The sequence below is a fragment of the Hetaerina americana genome, unplaced genomic scaffold (assembly GCF_022747635.1).
Source record: "Hetaerina americana unplaced genomic scaffold, ioHetAmer1.1.p SCAF_19, whole genome shotgun sequence".
In the NCBI taxonomy this organism is placed as follows: domain Eukaryota; kingdom Metazoa; phylum Arthropoda; class Insecta; order Odonata; family Calopterygidae; genus Hetaerina; species Hetaerina americana.
Genome location: NW_027286752.1, coordinates 9,988,208 through 10,011,385, shown reverse-complemented (window position 1 = coordinate 10,011,385; position 23,178 = coordinate 9,988,208). Strand labels below are relative to the sequence as shown.

General features: G+C 36.4%; 1 protein-coding gene across 1 annotated transcript in view; it reads left to right on the top strand.

Moving 5' to 3' along the window:
* The first annotated feature begins 9,373 nt into the window (after nucleotides 1-9,373).
* The window catches only part of glu (structural maintenance of chromosomes 4-like protein gluon), a 52,009-nt gene continuing 38,204 nt past the window's right edge, over nucleotides 9,374-23,178 (top strand). The window contains exons 1-7 of the mRNA XM_071584420.1: nucleotides 9,374-9,778; nucleotides 9,941-10,132; nucleotides 12,233-12,409; nucleotides 13,755-13,859; nucleotides 14,754-14,941; nucleotides 17,116-17,256; nucleotides 21,489-21,639. Coding sequence (XP_071440521.1) covers nucleotides 9,500-9,778; nucleotides 9,941-10,132; nucleotides 12,233-12,409; nucleotides 13,755-13,859; nucleotides 14,754-14,941; nucleotides 17,116-17,256; nucleotides 21,489-21,639 — 1,233 coding nt within the window. The 5' untranslated portion in view covers nucleotides 9,374-9,499. The remainder of the gene's footprint in view (nucleotides 9,779-9,940; nucleotides 10,133-12,232; nucleotides 12,410-13,754; nucleotides 13,860-14,753; nucleotides 14,942-17,115; nucleotides 17,257-21,488; nucleotides 21,640-23,178) is intronic.

The following is a 23,178-nucleotide window of genomic DNA, read 5'->3' as shown; positions in this document are numbered from 1 at the left end:
AAATTTCTAGATCCAAGTTTTTGGGAGTTGTTATAAATAAAAATTTATCATGGGATGAACACATATGCAATCTTCGTAGCAGGTTAAATTCCATTTGCTTTCTTATTAGAAGTATTAGGAAATCTGTAAGCCTTGATATCTTACTTTCAATTTATTACGGAGAATTTTATTCTTTAATTATCTATAGTATTCTGTTCTGGGGTTCTTCCCCTCATTCTGATTCAATTTTTAAAGCTCAAAAATGTTTAATACGATTAATATGCAATGCTCCCTACAATGCACCTTGTCTTTCCTTCTTCAAAAGGTTAAATATTCTGACTGTTCCATGTATTTACATTTATGTCGTATGCATTTTCGCTAAAAGTAATATATCCAATTATATGACAAATGACAACGTTCATTGCCACCAAACCAGAGCCTGCAGAGACCTGCATCAAACTTATTGCAGGACTTTAAATACATCCCTGGGGCCTAAATCAATGGGCCTCCTTGCACTGAACAGGCTCCCTTACGATTTTAAGTACGTAAAGGATCCAGTCCTGTTCAAAAAGAAATTAATATCATTTTTAAGGAAAGAACAGTTTTATTCTGTAATGGAATTCATGGAGAAAAAATAACCATACTGAATATGGAATATATTTTATGCAAAAAATTTATTATTGTGTCATGCTTTTCTGAATTTCATCATTGTTTAACATCTATATGTACATATGACGTGTCCTATACACTTATCTGATGTATCTATTACACTGTGTCAGTGTCTTCTGGGCAAATAAAGATTATTATTATTATTATGTGATGAAATGTATGCAAAAGTGGTGTGTTGACAATGATCTCATGCTAAATGAGGAAAAAACCCAAATGATACTGTTTTCTGTTAGGCACAGCCTCAAGGACAATGATCTGTTGCAGACCATAAATAATGATGTTAATATTGTGGAGTGTACAAAATTCCTTGGAATATATGTAGATAGTAATTTGAAGTGGGATACACATATAGAACGACTATGTAAAAAACTGAATAGAGTATTCTATGTAATATCTGTATTAAAGCATAGTATAAGCCAATATGTTTTGAAAACATTATACTATGGTTTATTCTACTCAAGTATGTCATATTGTATTGTAATATGGGGTCTTCCTCCCTTCTTAATAAAGTTTTCATCATCCAAAAGAAGATAGTGAGAAGCATGTGCAAATTAAAGTATCGTGCTCATTGTCGCCCTTATTTCAAATCACTTGAACTGCTCACTGTACCTTGTGCATATATATATCAGAGTGTTATATATGTAAAAAAGAAGACTGCAAATTTTATTAGGAACAATAGCTTTCATACACATGAAACCAGGAGATGTAAGGACATTCATGTCAAAATAACAAACCTCTCACTGGCATCCAGAGGGCCTGAGGTCATGTGTTCAAAATTGTACAATAAATTACCCACAGATATTAAAAATATAGAAAATTTATATCTTTTTAAAAAACCGTATTAGCATACTTAATAGAGAAGTGTTTTTAAAGTGTAAATGAGTATCTGAGCTGTGGGTTATAGCATTTCTTTTGTGATATTGTCATCTTTTTTTGTGAAATTGTTTTCTTTTCTATGACGTGCTCTATATACATGTATAATGATTGTATCATGATATATTGTGTCCTCTGGGCAAATAAGTAATAGTAATTCTCAGGTACTATAGAGTGGCAAAAACTGGAAGATATTTTTGTAGACATCAAGTCTATCCTGCACACTAAGTCAGGAGATGTCCTGCTGGAGTTGGGGAGCTCCAAGAGAATAAAGTGGCTCAATCAGGCAGGTAGCATCAGTGTAAAAGCTTGTTACGTGTACCCACCATTTCCATAGAATTGGGGACTTGAATTCTCCAGCTGAAAAGGAAGTAAATGCACTTCTGCAAGAACTGTTCGATGGCAACAGAGAGTACATGATCTTTTTCACCACCAACAGCATCAAGTTTGAAATTGTCATCAGTGAAAAAGGAGTAAATCATTTGATAAAAAGAGATTGAGCTAATATCAGAGTGATGCCCTGCAGGATTAGGATGAGTTGTAGCTCTGCTACTTTAAATACCTTGGAAGTGATTATATGGCAAGAAACTGCAAAGGTTTAAGTAGAAAAGGACTGCCACAAGAATAGACATGCAGTGAAAGAATACCCATCCTTACTGTACATTGTTCACTTATCTGAAAGTTGATAAATTAAACATCCTTGGATCAGGCAAATGTTCAACTTTCCAGAAAGTGCTAGAAGTCAAAGGCAAAAAACAATGACTAAGATACTTCAGGGAGATGTGAAGAGGAGTAACCTAGCTCAGGTAAGTTACGAGAATCACGCCAATGTGATCATCATTGGTGAGCTGTAAAAAAACAGAGACAATTGCATGTTGAAATTTCCTCTCCGTTGGTCTTCCGTGACACAGTCGGCGTGCAGAGGTTTACAATAACTGACGTCCTGCCGCTTCCACAGCTAAGAGAGACTGAGACCAGTTTTACAGCCAAGCTTAGTGCCCCCCTCCCCCCCCCCCCACCCACTCTGAGTAGTTTGATCCCACCCTGAGGAATGGGAGCGGCATGGGAAATTTAAATGCAATACGTTTAGAATGCACCCTGTAGAACAAGCAACGGATAGAATATTATTAGTCGAGATAAAAGCAGAACTGACGAACTGGGTCATTGTTCTACATGCCACCAAGCAACCATAAGGAGGGAGAAGCCAATAGGATATAAGAGGATTGTCCAATAAATACACAATTTGGTGACCATAACGCGGGCTATAGCCCCGCCCACTAGCGGCACTAGTTGCCTGAGACCCAATGCTTGCTTGCATCTGTGCTTGGCTGATCTTCGAGCTGTGCGTATGGTGCCAGTGAAGTTAGTTTCTCTTGTCCTAGTTTTTACTGTTTTTCGAAGGCGGAAAACGGCAAAATCGCTGACCTACGATTCGACATCAAGTTTTTTGGTGAAGTGCGGGAAAAGTTATCAAGAAATTACTGAAATGTTGACAGCTATTTTCAGTGATAATACTCTGATTAACACATCCATTTTCAAGTGGATTAAGCATTTTAAAGATGGCCGATAAGACACCATAAATGATGCAAGGCCTGGACGACTTACAACTGTGTTGATAACAACATTGACCGTGTGCGGTTCCATTGCCCTTTCCAATTGCCGAAAAACTGTCCGAATGGTAGCTGATGAACTTAATTTAGGAAAATCAACAGTGCACACTATTTTAACCAAACATGATGGATGGATCCTTCACCATGACAATGCACCTGTACATTCAGCATGGATTGTTTGTCAGTTTCTGGCAAAAAATTCAATGGACATCCTTGATCATCCTCCTTATTCGCCAGATCTTGCCCCTGCCACATTTTCCTATTCTCGAAATGCAAAAAAATGATGAGGGGACATCACTGGGAAGATGTGGACACAATAAAGCAAGAAATGACGAAAAAACCAAAAAGGCTAACTGCCGAGGACTTCCAAGGGTACTTAAAAAAGTGGAAAGGAAGATGGAATAAATGCATAGCAATGAATGAAGAGCACTTTGGAGGGACCAAAATCAATGCAGATTAAAATTTGCTAAATAAAGTTTTAATGGCATCAGTTCGCGTATTTATTGGGTGAACCCTGTACCATTAGTTGGAGGACATAATCGCGTGTGTTCCTGTGAGGAAACATTTGATAGTGATGGGGGATTGCAATGTGATGGTAGGTGAAGGAAGAGATGGTGATGAGGAGGGGGACTATGGTTTAGGCACGAGGAATGACTGCGGAGAAAAAGCAGTTGAGTTCTGCAGGAGACAGGGGTTAGTCATCACTAACACTTGGTTTAGACACCACAAAAGACGCAGGTATACATGGAAAATGCCAGGTGACTGAGAAAGGTATCAGCTAGATTATATTCTGGTTAGACACACGTTTAGGAACAGTGTGATGAATTCGCACAGCTTCCCGCAAGCGGATGCGGACTCTGACATTGGCACAATTTAGTTGTTATGAAATGTAGCGTTCGTTTAAAAAAGATAAGGCAGGGGTGGCAGGTAAGAAAATGGAATGTAGAAGCATTAAATGGTTTGAAAAGGAAGGAGTACCAACAGGCGGTAGAGGAAATCATGGAGGATGGTAAAGAGCTGAGTACTATCGAAGAAAAATGGGAGAGGGTCAAGAAAGGGATATTGAAAGCTGCAAATGAAACAATAGAAACCGTTTATGGGTAAAGGAGAAGGAAACCATGGATCACAGATGAGATAATTAGAAAGATATACGAGAGAAGAAAATGGAAGATTGTAGATGCAGAGCCAGGCAGAAGAAGGAAGGTTTGATGATCATGGCTTAAGAGTTGGATAAAAAATTGAGATGGGCAACAAATAATGCAAAAGAAGCATGGTGGAAGATGCAGGGCGAGGATTTGGAAAGTTTGTAGAGCAAGGGTGAAATTGGTGCACTATGCTGCAAGGTTAATTCACTATCTGGAAGTAAGAAGAGAAGATCTGTGCCAACAGTTACAGATAAGGTGGGTAAGATAATAGTTGACACAGAAAAGGCAAAGGAAGATGGAAGGAATATATAGGAGAACTGTATGGTAAAAAACTTAGGACAATAAAGTTAGACATAGAAAAAGAACATGACGTAGAGGAAGACAGCTTAGGCCCAAGCATACTGAATGATGAGATGTAAAGGGCATTGAGGGAGATTAAATCAAATAAGGCCGTAAAGGTACACAGCATACCTGCGGAACTACTAAAAGATTTATGAAAATGTGGTACGAAGAGAATATATGGACTGATTCGTAGCATCTATGAGGAAGTAATCTAGCCGGAAAACTTTGTGAGATCATTGCTAGCTCCTATTCTGAAAAAGATCCTTCCCTGCTGCTGTATATTTTTCTACACCTAAACCTAAAATATCTATATTTCCTCTTTCCATCTCTCGCTTAATATTCTCTAATTTTTCTGTTCTCCCAAATTGATTAATAGTTTAATAATAACAGATTTACATGTTTTTATGTAGTAAGGGATTTTCTCAATGTTGATAGTAATGGAGGAAAAAAACGGAACAATTTAGGATCTCACGTCATGAGTTTACAATTAGCCCAAAAATGTTAGTGTATGTTGGGATGGTCATATACTATGAATAGACACAATGATAAATACAATGATTGAAATTGTAATGGAATATTATTGAAATTATTGATATTAATTTAGGCAGGTAACGACATTATGTAATATCAAACAGAGGGCAACACTCATGCATTGATTTTTTGATATAATACAGTAAATAGTTTCTCAAAATAAAATACCAAGCATTGAAGTTCATTGAGCATTGTTTTGATAAGCTCTGTTGCAGGCAACATAAAGTGTGCTATTAGAGATATAAATGACATAATTTGGAATGGGTAAATATTTTGCAGATTATTTTGTTGAAGTTGAAATTGATATGCTGATTTGGGAAATAACACAAGAAACAGGATCAAATTTAATAAAATGTTCATTCACATAAAACATGATGATGTTGGAAGAGCTGAAGACTCTAATGAAGATGTCCAAGAACAAATGTTGCTAGTAAAAACATCACCCATAGTAAGCCTAGTGTGTATGACATAGTTGTGGAAAATACACTGTATAAACAAGTTCTACACATTGAAGATGGAATAAAGTAACCATTAACAAGAAAGGTAAAGCATACCTGTATATATTCCAAAACATTTGAGCAATTTTGGTGGTGATAGAATTACTGCAATGATACTCAAATGTAATTAATTCAATGCCAAATCATTTGCATGATTAAAGATCTATGGTGAGACATGAAAAAATAAAGAAATACCTCCTTCAACGGTAAGACTTGATTATTACAAAATGTTTATGTATTTACATCTGAATGATCACAGCATATTTTTCTATATAGTGAAAATGTTGCCTAAGTCAAGAGTCTAGAATTTAAATACCTCAATCTCTGTGAAAAAGACAGAAATTAGTACCACTTAAAGAGCCACTACCTGGCTCAGTCATACTTCTAACTTGACCAGATGAGTTTGTGGGTGCAATCTCTTATTAAGGGGTCATCTGATTAATACCATTTCTTTCACAATCAAGAGCAAATATATTTGTTTTTGCCATCCATATATGTCATCCCATAGGCTATCTTTTCTTTGAGGCTTCTAATCTTTTCTAATTAGATGCCTTAAATTCAATGTCTTATCAGGCGTCCTTCTAGCCTGTTGCTTCTAAATCTGTCAATTTGTACTTTTCCCTCAATCTGTTGAGAAATTCTTTAACACTTGTTGATCCACAGTATCATAAACATAAGCACAGGAACATTCAAGCAATCAAATCACCTCTCGTTTTCTGGGATGGATCAGCTTTCAACCGGTACAATTTACATAAAGACATATATCAAATACTTCAAATTTAGTGTCTAATAAAGTGCCCTACTGCCCTGTTTATTCCTTTTCCTGCTGCTTCTGTCAATGGGCACTTTAGTTTCACTTGGTCCAGAATATCTTCAATGCTATTTGTCCAGGTTATTGTTAATTTAGACACCAGCACTTTGAAAAATTCATGTTTTCTCATTTTCTAGGATGGCCCAGCTTTCTACCCTCTACAATTCTCAATGCAACAATTTCAGAGCGTAAAAATCATTCGCCTTGACTGGGACTCGAACCCAGATCCCTCAATATCCGGTCGAGTGCTTTAGCCACTTAAGCTACCGAGGCGTCCTCTTAAACTCTGAAATTTTGGGGCTTTTAAAGGAACTAGATGTTATGACGAAATACCGTACATACAATGTCACATGTATTCGTAGTCGTGCGCGAGGCGCCACTGTCCACGAGGTTAAAGCCAACTTTTAAACACGTATGGTGTTTTCCCTTTGACAAATTCCAAAGAAACTGCGGGAGATGCCGCAACAGTAACTTTTAACGGAGTCATCCGCTAATGTGCATTTCAATGCAACAATTTCAGAGCGTAAAAATCATTCGCCTTGACTGGGACTCGAACCCAGATCCCATTATGAATACCCTCCAGGTTAGAGGGTCAGCTTTTTCTGAGAGTGAGTGAGAATGCTCCTCTTAAGATATTATTTCCTCAATATTTCTACACAGGTCCTCAGTCCATTTTCCTCTTCATTTCTTATTTTCACTGTCTACTGCGATCGATATATTATTATAATTGTTCGTTTCCTTTTACTCTTTTCTTCATTATTCCAAGAGATCTACCTTAAATCCTTCACGTCTTTGTGTAGCCTTTGTACTTCATTCTTTTTTTCTGTATTTGGTATCATATATCTTCATGTTTTTGGGTCACTATTTTTGCCCATATTTCTCTCTACTGTTTTATTTATTTAACAGTTATTGATATCTCATACGTGAAATCGTTGTGACTCTTACGTCAATTAAAGAAACTGAAAAATTAATATATTATAGTATTGATCAATAATTGACACCATTGTGTAATACCCAATTTATTCCTCAATTGTAATGCTGCAGTTGAAATTTCCTTTCTTTTTCTCACCAAACCTGCTTATTCAACATATATCAAAAGACGTGTTCGAAATCTTGTCTCTACCTTAGGGAAGACATAAAATCCGTGATTAATGCTTTCAGCATTTGAAAAATGTACATAATTTTTCCCACCATCCTCTCATATGGACACGCAGTTTTGCGATGAATGGATAAACGAATCATTAGGCTAAAACGTGTGCAATGATCTTACATGAACCATCTTTGCTTTGTGCTCTTAATTGATTCACGGACATCGGCGGCCTGTGCATGTAGAGAAGCTTCAATAAAACGACCTATTTTCACCAGAGAAATTCTTCTAAGTAAATTCATACAATGAACCATATAAGTGACTATAGATGCTGCAAGATCGTAGTTCACTTTATCTTATTTGGCTCTTCCGTCTAAAATGAACGTTCTATAGGTTTTCGACTAAGAAGTTAACGCAATTTACTCTCTCCTCCACCGCGACGTTAACCAACAATTTTACACAAGTTGATTTGTAATTCGTAGTAACATTTTTCATTTTTGCCTAACCATGCTAATATATCTATAATTTCTTTAACAGTTCCATTGCACCATTTTGTCTGCTAATTGAACTGTTAATCACATTTGCCAATATAATTTTTGGACCGTATGAACGTCACAATTTTCAAGAACACGAAACTTACTAAGAAAACTCCGACTCCATAGGTAAACACAATGCCCTGTGCTGAGACTCCGGTTCCCTTACTCCCAATAACGAGTCAAATTATCGCGCCAGTTGACTCCCCCTGACTGAGTGACTCCACCCTCTCATTCGATTGTCCTCGTAATTAGACAGCATGTACACTTCTCTTGATCGTATTTGAATATTTTTATCGAGTTTTCACTGCATCTTGTGAAAAATTTTGATGTTTCGAAATGCTGTAATTCTGATAATAGTAAAAAAGGATATACATTATGAATGTTGAAATTACTTTAAGAGGCCCTGGCACACTTCTCCCGACCTGCCCTTACATGGCGATAAAAAAATAATAACATTGCATATGCTTGGTGTACGATCAAAATTCTTTTTGGATAACGAAAGCTCTGATTTGGATACAACATTCTAAAATACCAGAACCGCCAAAGGGGTCTAAGAATGAACATTTTAAAGATTCTTTGTCGTAGAGTTTCTCACAGTTTCTTAACGGAAGACGGTCAATTGCATTTTATTATTCATTGCATTATGATTACCAATTTCGGATGAAAGAATGTCAAGTGCAGCAGAGATACAAAAGTTATCAAAAGCGCCTAGCAATGCGCGGGCATCGAACCAGAAAAATGACCTAGAATGAAACAATCGTGAATTAATTCATCTAGGAAGGTACATTTGCAAGAACCTCTTTCAGGTTCCGTTCGTTAAGAAAGAATAACATCAGCGGGTTATTAATGACTACTGTAATCGTAAGCGGCTCTATGAGGACACAGGTGCTTCAGGATGGCATGTAATTCATAACAAGAAATAATAAAGAGAAAATATCCTATGGTAACAATCCATCAAACATTTTAGTATTACCCTATCGATCCTATGCATAGAGATTCTATCGAAATACGAATGAATAACATTAATGTTGATTGGCCGTGATTTGAAAGTAAAAACCCAATCATTAACTCAGAATTCCGTTGATTAACAAAACATAAACGAAATTCTCTGGTTTTTCCCAACAGTACAGTGTTATAACCCCGAAGGATAAATATTTGGGATGGCTTTAATTCCACATCCAACATATTTTAGGTATCTACTTTAAATAATACAGTTATTTACGTTCAAATTAGAGATAGTTGTACTGTATGTAAAATTATGTAATATTTATAGTAAAGGAGATCACCTGAAATTCGGCGCCAAATTGTTCTGTTGGTAAACACTGAAGTTTTTCGGCGCGGTTGACGATGCTAAGAGATATCATCAATAAATTCGATGGTGATGTATAAGTTTTAAGTGTTTTGACTGGTTTTGTGGCAATGCCTTCACTGGAATCTGAGGATCGACCAAGAAAAAGAAGGTGTGCTGAGGGGACCGTGGAATCGGCCGATGTCGAAATGGAGGAATCTGTTGATGATCAGAGTACCAATGAAGACATTAGGGAGGGAGGAATGCGATTAGGGGATGTTTACATACCTCCTCCCCCAATAGCAGCTTGTACTTCAGAGGTCCAAGGTGTGCGACTAATGATAACTAAAATTGTAAATGAAAACTTCAAGAGTTATGCTGGTGTTCAGGTGCTCGGTCCATTCCACAAGGTAAGGTTAACATTCATACGTGACTTGGAGCAAAATCCGTATAATCGGCAGCAGTCAGTATTTCACTTTAATTCTTCGGACTATGTCACGGATTGGACTGTTGTAACAATCTATCGAATATCCTTGGAGAGTTAATATATATTTTAAAACTCTTGTTTTCAGTGCTTCACAGCCATTGTAGGGCCAAATGGTAGTGGTAAAAGTAATGTCATCGATTCTCTTTTATTCGTATTTGGATACCGTGCAGCGAAAATTAGAAGCAAGAAGGTATCAGTTCTAATTCATAAGTCGCCATTATATCAAGACTTGAACAGATGTACAGTGTCGGTTCACTTCCAGCAAATCATTGATCAAGTAAGTAGGTACTCAGTTTATATTTCTCTCAAGTTTTTTACTCCTTGGCTTAAATATAGGATATCTTAGCAAAAAATACGGAAGTACTCATCCCCCAACCATCCCTAAATCCCAGGATCATGTTACACCTCATATTATAAGTAAATACATGTTATATATGTTTTTCCTGTATCTGCAAGAGTATGATATTGTTATTTTGATATGTGAGTACCCTGCAAGCCATTGCGAGGATGTGTGGCAGGGGGTCTGACAATTCTCCACCCTTCCTCAATTTCTCAAGAGTGTTCATATCAGAATGTAGTGAAGATACTCTTCTTTGTTAATGTTATGAGTTCAGTTGGGGTTGGATGAAACCTCTCTGTTTTGCTGATATTGTAATTAAGATGTTTTGTTTCATTTGCCATTTTGGTTTTTCTGTTTGAATTTATTTTGTGCTCTTAATATCTATTCTAATCACAGATTAAAGAATTGAAAATTATAACTTCACCTTGTTTGTGTATTTATTACTAATATATTAAGGATACTAAAGGACCTTTACTATTTATATGTTAAGGATATTACTAAAATATTCAGCAGATTCAGGTGAGATGTAGTGAAAGTTCGTCATTATGAGCAAAACAAAATTTACCCCTTGCCAACAGATTTATTTGTAACGTGCAAAGCGTTTTGGTTCATCGAACCATCTTCAGGTGCAAGACAAGATTCAACATGTGGTACATGATATTTATGCCTGTTTGAGGAAGGTGGGGCGGAGATGTGATTGAGGAGTAAGGTAGGCGGGGATGAAGAGGGGAAATGTCGAAACCCCAAAGAAATGGGGAAGCTGAAGAAATGGAGTGGTAAAAAGAGGGAGGGGGAGATAAGCACTTGTAGTAATTATTTGAGAGGACTGTGACGGGTGGCTGGTATCCTGGCAGTAGGAAGGAGGGAGGAATAAAGAATATGCTGGAGGACTCTTGATGAAACACCACTCCTAACTAAGCATCTACTATTATTGTCACCATCATGTAAATTCAATCAGGAAATTCTACACTATGAAAATAAGGGCAAAAGACTGATATTTTAGAGCAACTTGAAATTGTATAACTAAATATGAATGTTTTTTCAAAGGACAATATTTTGATAAATCACTCTCCTCTCCTCAGAATCCCATTTCTACAGCAAACAGTGCCACTCCCTCTCTATAGCTGACTCCACCCTTTGTGTAGTTTCCCATCCAACCACCCCCTGCCCTCCACTCTCAGTATCTGTCGAACAACCCTACCCTGATAATGTCCTTAGAATCACTTATAACTCATCCCTCAACCTGCCTCTATCCCTTCCATGTCTCCATTCCACTTTACCCTCTTTATTCTTCCCTCCTCTCTACCGCCAGGAAACCAGCTACCTGCCGCCCTTGTCTCAAATAATGACCACAAGGGTTTATCTTCTATCTATTTTCTCTTTTTACCTATCCATTTTTTTTAGTTTCCCTGTTCCTTTGGGTTTTCCATATTTCCTCTCTTTGTCCCCGCCTACCTTACACCTCACTCTTATCTTCCCCCTCCCCCCCCCCTTTCCCCTTTCTCAAAAAGGTATAAATATGATGTATCACAAGTTGAATCTTGTCGTGTACCTGAAGATGGTTCGATGAGCTGAAACACGTTGTGTGTTACAAATAAATCTGTGGAAAAGTGCAAATATTGTTTTTCTCATGATATTATGAAGCAACAAATCACCAATGCTCAAGTACATGGGCATAATACTCGACAGAGTATTACCTGTCGTAGTTCCTGTACATTTGTTCTACCACTCTTCTACTATGTATAATTCGAGTCCCTTTCATGTGGCCATCAAAATTTTTAACTCCCTGCAACCTGACATAAAATCTGCTCCTTCGAGGGTTACATTTAAGAAATATCTCTAGCATTTCCTGGTAGACAAAAGCTATTATTGTGTGGAAGAGTTTCTGGAGTCTTCAGAACACTGAAGCAGCTGATTGTTTGTTCTTTGACTTCTCCCATATTTTACTCTGTAAAGTTCTGGGACCTATAAATATTATTGTTATTTTTGTTTTTGTGCTTGAATAATTGTCTTTTCAATATTTGATTTTGATTACAGCCAGGTGAGGGATATAATGTTGTGGAAAACTCCCATTTTTGTGTTTCACGCACTGCATTCAAAGATAATTCATCATTTTATCAAATAAATGGACGGCGTGTGCAGTTTAAAGAAGTGGGCACACTTCTAAGAAGTCACGGGATTGATTTGGACTATAATCGTTTCCTTATATTGCAGGTTGGTTGTTGTAATTATTTTTTCTATTATCTGGGTGTTAATGTTATAACAGTTTGATATTTTTTGTGTTGATATTCTCTTTACTTGGTTTTCTTATTGCATTGCACAATCTGGTGTTTCATCTTTTAAGTACAGTAAACTCTCAATTATCAATTGGTCTGTGAATTATCCTTTCTCCTCATCACCTTGAAATTTTAAACAAATTACAATGGCAAAGATAATTAAATGCTTTGAAATTTTGATATGGGATACCTTTTATTTTAAATTTACAAGTTTGAAATACCTGGGCTTTCGTAAAATCATTTCAATTTCACTAAATCAAAAGTTGGCAATGGCATTAAATGTTTTGATTTAATAATTTTTGCACTATCTGTACTTTCCCATGAATCATTTCCGTTGCATTCATTTGCCCTGTGAATTCCATATTCTCCTTTAGGGTGGGCAAATGCATGGTTTTACTATGCTACGAATAAGTTATTAACTACCTACACTGCATTATTTTAATCTGTATCATATGATGACCATGAATCCGTATCAGCGATCCTATTTTAAGATTCATATTTTGCCAGTCATTAGTGTTTTCCTGGGTACGTGATTGGTTTAACTCTCTGAGGAAAATATGTTCTGCTCTTCACTTTATGTATATATCCTACCCTTACAATATGGCTAAAAAATGTACTTTCCGTCTCTAGAAAAGGTGAATAAATCGCAATGAATATATAAGAAGAGTTTCCGAGTATATGTTTATATCACGACCATGTATTCTACATGTGTTGCTTATCCCTGCTTTATCTTGCATCCATTAGCACTCTGTTAATATTAGAAAGTTTACTGAGTGTACATTGAAAATGGAGGTCATTGTAATTAGAGATTCTCTGGCCATTCCAAATTTTTACTGCTGGTCATCATATGCATTTTAATGGGCATTTTAATTATTTAGGGTATTTCTCATAAAGTTGCTGTCAATATCCACTTGTCAATTAGTAATAGTTGAGGGGCAAGTAAACGTTCAACCTATGCTATCTTGCAAAATCTTAGAACTTGATTTTTTCCTTGAGTTTTAAGTTCTGTGTGAGTGTAAAAAATTCTTCTTTAAATTTCAAATGAAAATTCACTCATACGATTTTCAGTTAATAATGAAAACAGTTGAAATTAGTTTTGCTTCAATTTTGATGTCTTTTTTTTCTAACCACATGTCTGCCCTGATTTAATGTATTTCTAGATTCATGGAAAATCTTGTCTGATAATTTATTACATGAACAAAAATTTAAATAATATTGGAAATTATGTACTCTTGCATAATTTATCTACTCTGATGTGATATGTGTGACTAAAATTTTACTAGGGTGAAGTGGAGCAGATTGCCATGATGAAAGCCAAGGGTTTGACTGAGCATGAGCCAGGAATGTTGGAATTTTTGGAGGATATCATAGGGACATCACGTTTTAAGGTAAATTTCCCATAAAAAGGAATGCATGCTTTTAATATTAAAAATGGAAGTGAATGGTTGTCACACTTTTTGTTCCCAATGCAAATGTTTCAAAAATTTGTGGACTGATATAAGATGGGAGACATTTTTTCTTGGAAATTATTATAATCTTTCCGGGATATATTTTAGGGACTAACACTTTTTGGGAAAATGTGTTTTCTGGTGCTTAAATATGTATTCGAATGTGCTTCAGCTTTGCAAAGTAATAGTAATCTTAACCTTTGGTCATTTGCGTTTTTCCTAAAAGGTAAGTAAACCTTTATTAAACACAGCTCATGAAAAATTCTTATTCTTTGAGCTTCATTATATGAATAATGCTCATGCAAAATACATGAGTCCTGGAAATATTGTTTTTTTTTTGCGATTGCTTTTCCTGTTGTTTTCCCCTTTTCTGTTTTAACCATAACTTGTTTTAAGAATACGTTTTTGATTAATGCACTGGTTGAAGCATTGACAAGATTTTTTTGATTGTTTTTTCCCAGATATTAGAAATATTTTATGAAGGCATAGTTAATGCTTATCATTAAGGTATTCTTAGCATGAATAAAAATACCCTTAACTTAGCCTTCATAACTTACATGTATTAAGTCACTGAATTGTAATCTAATTGGAAGAATGCTGTTTCTTATGATTATTAACTAACTTTATATCTATATTAAACTTTGGATTATCTGCCCTGCAAAGGAACTAATAATTTCATATGGCTCAACAGAGCATACCAAAAGCTTGAAAATTCGGAATGTTCAGGCTAATGTCACTTAGTGTGACCGTCAATTTGGCCTCATTGTTCATGAATGTAATCGCTACCTTTTTATACCCCTCGTGTGTTATTCTCATGTATTTGATTTTGCACAGGTGCCTCTTGAAAAGCTGAGTGTTCTGGTGGAGGAGCTGAGTGAGCAGAGAGCAGAAAAATATACAAGAGTTAGGATGGTGGAAAAAGAGAAGGACAGCCTAATTGAGCCGGTGAAAGGGATTATTGGTTATCTCAAAGATGAGAACAGAGTCACACACCTCAAGAACATTCTTTATCAGAAAGAAATGTAAGTTCATGTTTGAGTCATGCTGTGCTCTTACCACCTCAGGCATGGTGGTAAAACCGCTTATTGACGTTAATATCCTTCGTAGAATACCTAAGTATCTTCATTGTTACTCTCCCCATGGACTAAAGCCTTGATGCGGGGTTAAAGCTTGCATGTTCTGATGACCCATGGAGCTGTATCAGCAGGAGCATTGGTAATGGTTTTTTCTGGGGGTACCCAGGCCAGATTGATTGAAGGTCCAGAACCGGAAGAAAAGTAGTCCACTCATCAGGATCTGTTCCTCTGTAAAGCGACTGCAACAGTATCTGATCCCAGTTGATTGGATTCAGGCGATGTTGTCTAGTAAAAAACAATTGAGGAGGGTATTGGGAAACCATCTCAGTTATTTCTCCCAAGAGACAATGATAGATGCTGATTAGACTTGAGGTTTGCCCTCTTCAGGACTCCACCCACAAGGTAGGAGGTGTATCCAGTCCAGCAGCTTTTATTGGTAATTGTAAAAGCTGAACAAAGAAACTTGATTCAGGTCTACGTGCCAGCAAGTAATCAGGGATGAATAAATAGACACTAAAATCAACAAGGGGAAGTATTTGTGGGTGTCCTTTGGAGGAAATATCTGACAGTGGTAGGGGTTGGAGTGTACTTGTAAGTAAAATGAGAGATGGGAGTTAGGTAGGGGAATATGGATTAAGAAAAAGGAATGGCCTAACAAAGAAAAAAATAGCATTCTGAGAGTTCCATAGGAATAATATTTGTGATCAATGAAAAGTGATCATTTCTAAGAAATGGTTTAACGTCCCCCATGGACTGCAACGTTGTCATGGTGAAAGGCCTTGTGCAATCTGATGACCCGAGAGCTGTCTTGGTGGGAGCAATGATATCTCCTGGTAGGGTCACCCATGGGCAGGGTGGCTTGAAGGGTAGTCCATAACAATATCTGTTCCTCAGTGAAGCAGTTGCAAAGGCATCTGACCCCAGTAGGGTGGCCATTGAGTGATGGTGTCAACAAACACTGTTGAGGAAGGCAATGGGGAACAACCTTAAGTAACTCGTGGAGTATTAAGGGAAATAAATCAAATGAGGCAGAGATAATATCCCTGCAGAAATGCATAAAGGTTTAGTGAAACATGGACATAATAGTTATTCTGGGCTGATTTGTAGCATTTTTTAGGAAAGGATTTCTCCAAAAGGTTTCATCAGATCATTTTTAGTTCCATCTAAAAAAGGGAAAGACAACTATGTGAAGAACTAAAGAATAATAAATTTGATTCTGCATGCATCTAAGGATTGGCAATGACACGGTGTGGAAGAGGGCAAAGGATTACCTTAAGGTTGATCAGTTTGGGTCCAGGAAGGAGAATGGTATGAGTGATGCCATAGTAGTGGGGTCGCAAATAGATAGGAACATAAAATACAATCAGGATATATTTGTCCTTTATATATTTTGAGAAGGTATTTAATAGAGTTAATTTGGGAGAATTAATGAATGTATCAAGGAAAATGAGAGTAGATTGGAGGGATAGGAGACATATCCTCAACCTGTACCTGTCTCAAACTGCTTTTGTTATTGCCTGTTTGATTGCGCAAAAATTTAACTTTTTTTATACTGCCATCCAAATGTGTATTGTGTTCAAGTCAAGTTCAAGTCTCATTCTTTTGACTTGAATATTGCATCCATCATATCACACCCAAAACTAGTCTGAAACACAAAAATATCTATTCCTATGATAACCATTTCCCAAATCATCACCTATGCATGTCGGTGCATGTATTTGACACCTTGTTACGTAAGTTTTGATGCCTTACTGCTGACTTCAAATATCCACGCAGTGCATGGATACAGAATGTTAAAATGGTGCACTTAACCTGAACATCAAGCTTAAATAAAAACAATCTTACAGTAAATCATGTGTGCCATGATTTTTAAGGAATGCAAATTTAGTCATATCCATGAGAAGGAATGTGGCAACTTTTGCAAGACCAGTCATTTGAGCCCTTGTACTGGGTAAAATGCATTTTTAATGTTCTCACAGATCTATTGCTACTCTCAATGCATATATATATTTCGGCTGAGCTTAGTTCATTATAAATAATAATGATTTTTTGTGGATATTTAACTATCTTATTCTTCACTGGCAAATGCACATTTTTCAAGGAAAGTACATTTTTTCCAGTTTCGACAGAAAAGAGGATCTGAGGCAGAAAGAAGAAGAAAAGGCAGAAGTTGATGCATCCATTAAAACTTCGAAAACCAAACTGAAGGAATTCTCTGCTTCCAAGGAAGAAAAGGTGAAAATCTTGAAGGAAAATTCAAAGTGAGTTTTGTGCTTCCCTTGTTTATTACTGGGAGGCACATTTTCTTTATAATATTTTTTTCCATTTGAGAGGAGTGTGTAATAAAAATGCATTGCATTTAAATACATGCATACGTACTCTTCATGCCATTCCCTTTTCAGTTAAGTGCTGAAGAAGAGGGATTTATTTCAACACTGCGATGTTGGACATTAAGAACTCACAAATTTAAAAAGTTTCTTTCAGCAACAGTAATTAAAACTGTCTTATTAGGAAGAGTGACATCTTGTGAATCTAGGAAGGCAGAGGATAACTGCATCTTGGCAAAATTGCATTTTATGAATTGGCTCTATGTTAGGGTTTATTTTGTGCATTCAATCCCAGTAATTGTAATTTTGAGGTAAATAGTCATTATTACAATTATTTTGGTAATTTCTCTAATTGTCTCCTTTTCAAAGATTTACATTACAAAGTGAAAACTAAATTGCAGAGTCAAAAGCTGAACAGGATGTGTCGATAGCTTAACTAGCTGAAGCACTCAGCCGGACATCAGGGATCTGGGCTCGAATCTCAGTCAAGGTGAATGATATTTACACCCTGAAATTGTTGCATTGAGCTGAATAGAAATTACGAAGTTTCATATCTTTCTCAAAACTAGATCAAAACTATGTCATTTCATTTCCATTCATTGGTTAAAAGAAGATATTGGTTCAGTCATCTTGTCTTTCTTTAGATGTACATTGTAAATTCCCTCCCATTATGCATCAAGCTTCATAAGAAGTTCAGTTTGTTGTGTGCTCCTGCAACACTTGACAAGGTATGCCACGTATTCTGGACTTCACAACCCTGACTATATTTGATAAATTATTGACAGATTCTATCATAGCTTTGGACCAACTGAAATTTGTGAATTTTAATTCCTGTTCAAGTGATTACTGCGATCAGTGGAAAAATTTCCAAAAAGTAGGTTGATATTTAAACGCAAGACGTCACTAATTTGTTTCTGTACTGATGCCAATAATCAAGAAGATTTCTTGTCAACCTAATCTGTTACCATGGGTACTCAAATGAGCTATTTCTGCTCAACTATACCACCAAATCTCTCCTAATTTTCTGGCTTTGGTCTCTCAAGTTATGAAAACAAGGGTATTTGTACAGTATAACAGGGAAATGGCAGTAGGAGCTTGAGTGACATCAGTTGTGGAAAACAATCAAAAAAGAATTAGTTGAATGAGGAATCAGAGAGTAATGATTTATTTCGCTAATGCCAAAGGCTTCTAGATATGTTTGTTTGTATTGTAGGCATAGAATGATTTGTGATTAATGAAAAGCATTTAAAACTTAATAATTCTATTTTTTAACATTTGATCTTCAAGGAAAAGTTAATTCCTGGCAGCGATAAGGTAATTTCTTATTTAAAACCATGCTGAGCTTGAATCAATATGCATTTACCAATTATTTTTCCCTGAATGCTAGCTGAAAAGGCTGAAAAGGTGTCATAGCACTGTTACAATCCTTTTAAATCCTCAAAAGAGACAAAAATTCCTATGTAGAACTCCAAAACTCCAGGCAAGGTAATGTTTCTACAGTGGGATTTTAATTTAGCCAAGCGATTACATTTTTAAAACTATTTTTGTCAATTAAATACCCACCCATGAATTTCTGTGATGCAGGGGAAAATGCTGAATTATTTGTGCAGATAAATTTGGCAAGTTTCCATTTCAGGGATACAGGGTGTTAAAAATAGCAGATAGAAGCACAAAACCTTGAAAAGTGAATTTTTACCATTGAAAACCTGGAAGCAACCTGGACTCAGAAACCATGTCATTTGCTAGCCACCCTGCGCCTAAACTTTTGCATATTCTATTGCCATTACAATGTATCAAAAGTTATTATCTAAAATGACTTCCGAATAACACTGTCCTATGTTTGGTGCCATCTGTAATTTGTTCCAGTACGGTATAAATGAGGTATGGCAGGAATGTTTGCAGAGACCCTGATCACTCGACCACCACACTCCATGGGTTTTAGTTATGATTTAATACCAATAATTCTTGGATAGTTGTCTTCATGAACCCCATGGTATTCTCACGAAGCTTCGTTGGTTTACAAGTTGTGTCTGACCCTTATTTTGCCTACATATTCACCAATATGAATGAATAATTTTGTTTTATTTTATCTATGTTGTATAATTCTTCATTTTAATCTTAAGGCTTTCACGATGAAATCGTGAAAATGAAGGTTCCATGCTGCTTCTGAGAATTACTGTCGCGTAGGTTGGGTTGTTGGACTACAGTTTCACCCTCAGGCCTGGAGGTGTCTTCAGGTCAAAGTGATCCTCATTGCATTTTGGCCGCAGTATACATATGCAGCAGACGCTGGCTGGTCCAGAGCGCTCTGATTGGCTGTTTTTTGGTGTTAAGGTGGAATTACAATTTTTTTGCATGAAATACACTTTGACGTGGAAAAGTTTATTTTACCTTACCACTGAGAAACAGCCAATCAGAGGACTCCAGGCTGGATAGTATCTCCTATATATATTGTCGCCATAATGCAACAAAGATCACTTCGGATGCTTCCAGGAGTGTGAGCAAAATTGTTGTCCAACGAGCCAACTTACCCGATGGTAATTCTTTATAAACTTACAAAAATTTTAATTCTATTGGGGAACTACTTTTTTTAAAATGGAATTCAAACTGCTTTTCTGATACATGTACGATTTCCATTAATATCTATTCAAAGGAAGTAATTTTACAGGTTTAAGATCAATTAAAAAATGTAGGAATAACTTGTGCTTCAAGCAATTTTAATCGACTTTCAAGAGGTGGTGGATGTGTAAACCGTTCACTTTGCACTTTACCATATCCAGTACGATTCACTTTTTATATTTTTGTGTAGTGAGCTAAAATTAAATTTCCTCATTTTTTATTTTGCATGCCAAAGCCCTCACCATTCAGCCCTACTTTTATTTTTAACTGCTTTGAGATTATTTGCAATGGTGGATATCTTTGTTATTTGGTTGGATTGGTGCCCTTGCTATTTCCCTGAGAAAATTTCTTTCATGTGCTATAGTTAATGGATTCATGTCTTGTGAATGCCACATCATGGCTGATGTTCAGCGAATGAAAGATTATGGCTCTTGACCATCTTGTTAAGCTTCTTCTTTTGCCTTAGGTGACGCATTTTGTCAACAGAATTGATCCCCCCTTTTTAAAATTTTGCATTGCCAGAATTTTGGGTTCTCTCTTGCCTGGCATGGATTTGGCAACAAATTTATTTGACTCTGTACAGGTATTAAGATAACACATTTGATGATCTTGGGAATATATGACACAAGTGCCATATTATTTCTGAAGCAGAGCATTCTACTTTTTCCTTCCTCCCTTTTGCAGATTTTTTTTGCAAAGATTCCTACCTAATGACAAATTACTCCTTAAGAAAATCTCAGCATGAGGCAGTAACTGCTGAAATGTGAATCCAGTTCTTAGGTCATGTTGGAATACATTGCACTCAACAGTTTGTATGAGGGAAAGTTTTTCGACAGCATTTACAGATATTAAGTTCAAACATACTAAACTGATTATTACCTCATAACTCTTATAATGCCAAGCTGCTGTGAACAGAAATGTGCTAACACACGAAAAGTTAAGCTGGGGTGTTTTGCACACCCCTAGGTTAGTGGACCCTTTTCCAATGATATAGTTATAGGTTTTCAAAGCAGAGAGCCTTCACTTTTAGTTAATTCACCATTTTATGTGCAGACGTAATTTGTGAAGCATGAAGGAAGAATCAAAAAGACTTAGCATTTCCAAAGTAAAGAATTTATTACTATTGACTAGTTTCACTACTCTTTAGCATCATCTGGATTGGACTGATATAGTCTTTCCTTTGGGAATGGGAAGTCTTTTTGATTCTTCCTTTGTGCTTCACAGATTACATTGCACTTAAATTGTGAACTTGCTAACAGTGAAGGCTCTCTCATTTGCAAACCTAGAACTGTATAATTGGACAGGGGTGCATTAACCTAGGGGTGTGCCAAGTCCCCCATCTTTACTTTTCATGTATTAGCACATTTCCATTCTTACTGCTTCTGATGATGTTGCAGTGTAGCCAAACCAGTTGACAGTAATAAATTCTTTCCTGTTGAAACGCAGTCATTTTGATTCTTCCTTCATGCCTCACAAATGGATTTTCACAAATTATGGGCCTAAACTATCTCCCATGTGTAATTTATATGCCTTGATTTATGTTCCAGAAATTTAGAAGGCATGACTACTAAGAAAGAGGATTTGACCAAGAAGTTTAAGCAGTTAGACAATGAAGATGTGAAACTTCAAGAGCACCTGAAGCAGAAGAATACAAAGAGAAAATCCAACATACAGGCCTTGAAAAGTGAAAAAGAGAAGGTAATGTTATTTATTATTTAAATTTTTTTACCTCTTTGGTCAAGTGTTGATGCTTGAAACATGTAAAATAATGCATTTGATTTGAAATTACAAATAATGGTTTTTTAGTAAAGTCATTTGAAAATGTACCCAGTAAACATGACATGAATTGAGATTCAAAATAAATTGAAAAAAGCAGTAATAATTTCAGTATGACATCCACATAGTACCTCATATACACAAAACAGTAAAACTATGCATTGACATCATTTGAAAAATACGAGCAGCTCGGGCATCTGTGCAGATAGGACTTTTAATTGTCAGGTTTCTTAATCTATTCTGAAAAATGTGTGCATTTGCCGGAAAATTTTCTGGTTTATTTCAATGAGTTCCATTCTTCTACACCGCTGTTAAAAGATGAATTTTAACTGATATTTATAATCTGTCTTCATGTTTATGGTCCTTCCTGGCTATAGCTTGTTATTTTAACATGTCGAGTTATATCTAGCCAAGTACATTCTCCTGAGGCATATCTACATTATTTATGCATTTTTCATTCTAAACTCTATGGGCTTCCTCCCTAACTTATCTAGCATATTTGTCAGTCTTTCTTTCCTTTTGAAATTGCCTGGTTCAAATTTAGCCACTACTCTTTGCACATTTTTCTATTTGTTTTACGTATCCTAGAAGATTAGGATTCCGAAATGAACATGCATACTCAATGGTTGGTGGGGCAGAAGCTTTGTATTTGTAATCTTTAGTTTCCAGCCTACTGAAATCCAATGTGTTCATGAAAATAAGCAATGTTTTAAATGCCCTGACTGAGATGCATTATACTTGCAATCCCAACACCAAATCCTTACTTAGAGTTACACCAAGTGTTTACAGTTTTTTTCTTATTCCAAATGATTTCCCATCATTGAATAGGGGTCATTTTCATCATGCCAAGCTCTACAGAAGTGTTTTATTTAGAATTCTTCTCTATTGAATTTCCATATTTTTGCTCAGTTTTCAAAAACCTTAAAACCACTTAATAATTCAAGACCATCAGAGTCTATTGATAGGAATGAGCTCTTACGGCTAGTAATATATAATAAATGTGAAACTCCAATAGCCGTAAACAGTTTACCTTTCTAAACAAAGTAAAAATGAAATTAGTTGGCTAGCGCCACAAGTCAAGGAGGGGTAAGAGGTAAAAAAGGATAATGAGGTAGGTAAAAGGGGTAAAAGGTAAAAAAGGAGAGGATAAGAAAGGTGAATACGAATACGCGTATTTCGGCCACAAAGTAGCCCTCTTCAGCGTACTGAAGGGTAATCGTCACTACAACACAAGTCGAAGTGAGGACTCAATAACTCATTTCGACTTCATTTTTTTGTGTTATCCCATGTACCTATTCTTCAAGATTACACAGGGTCCGTACACTAAGTATCGTGACTGGTTCGCTGTAGCCTCAATGGAGCAGTGGATGGGGATCGGACCGGTCGGCTCGGTAGAGGGGTCCCCCACCACTCAGGCGCACATTAGTTCAGTCGCCTCCGGGCATGCAATGAGACAGGAGG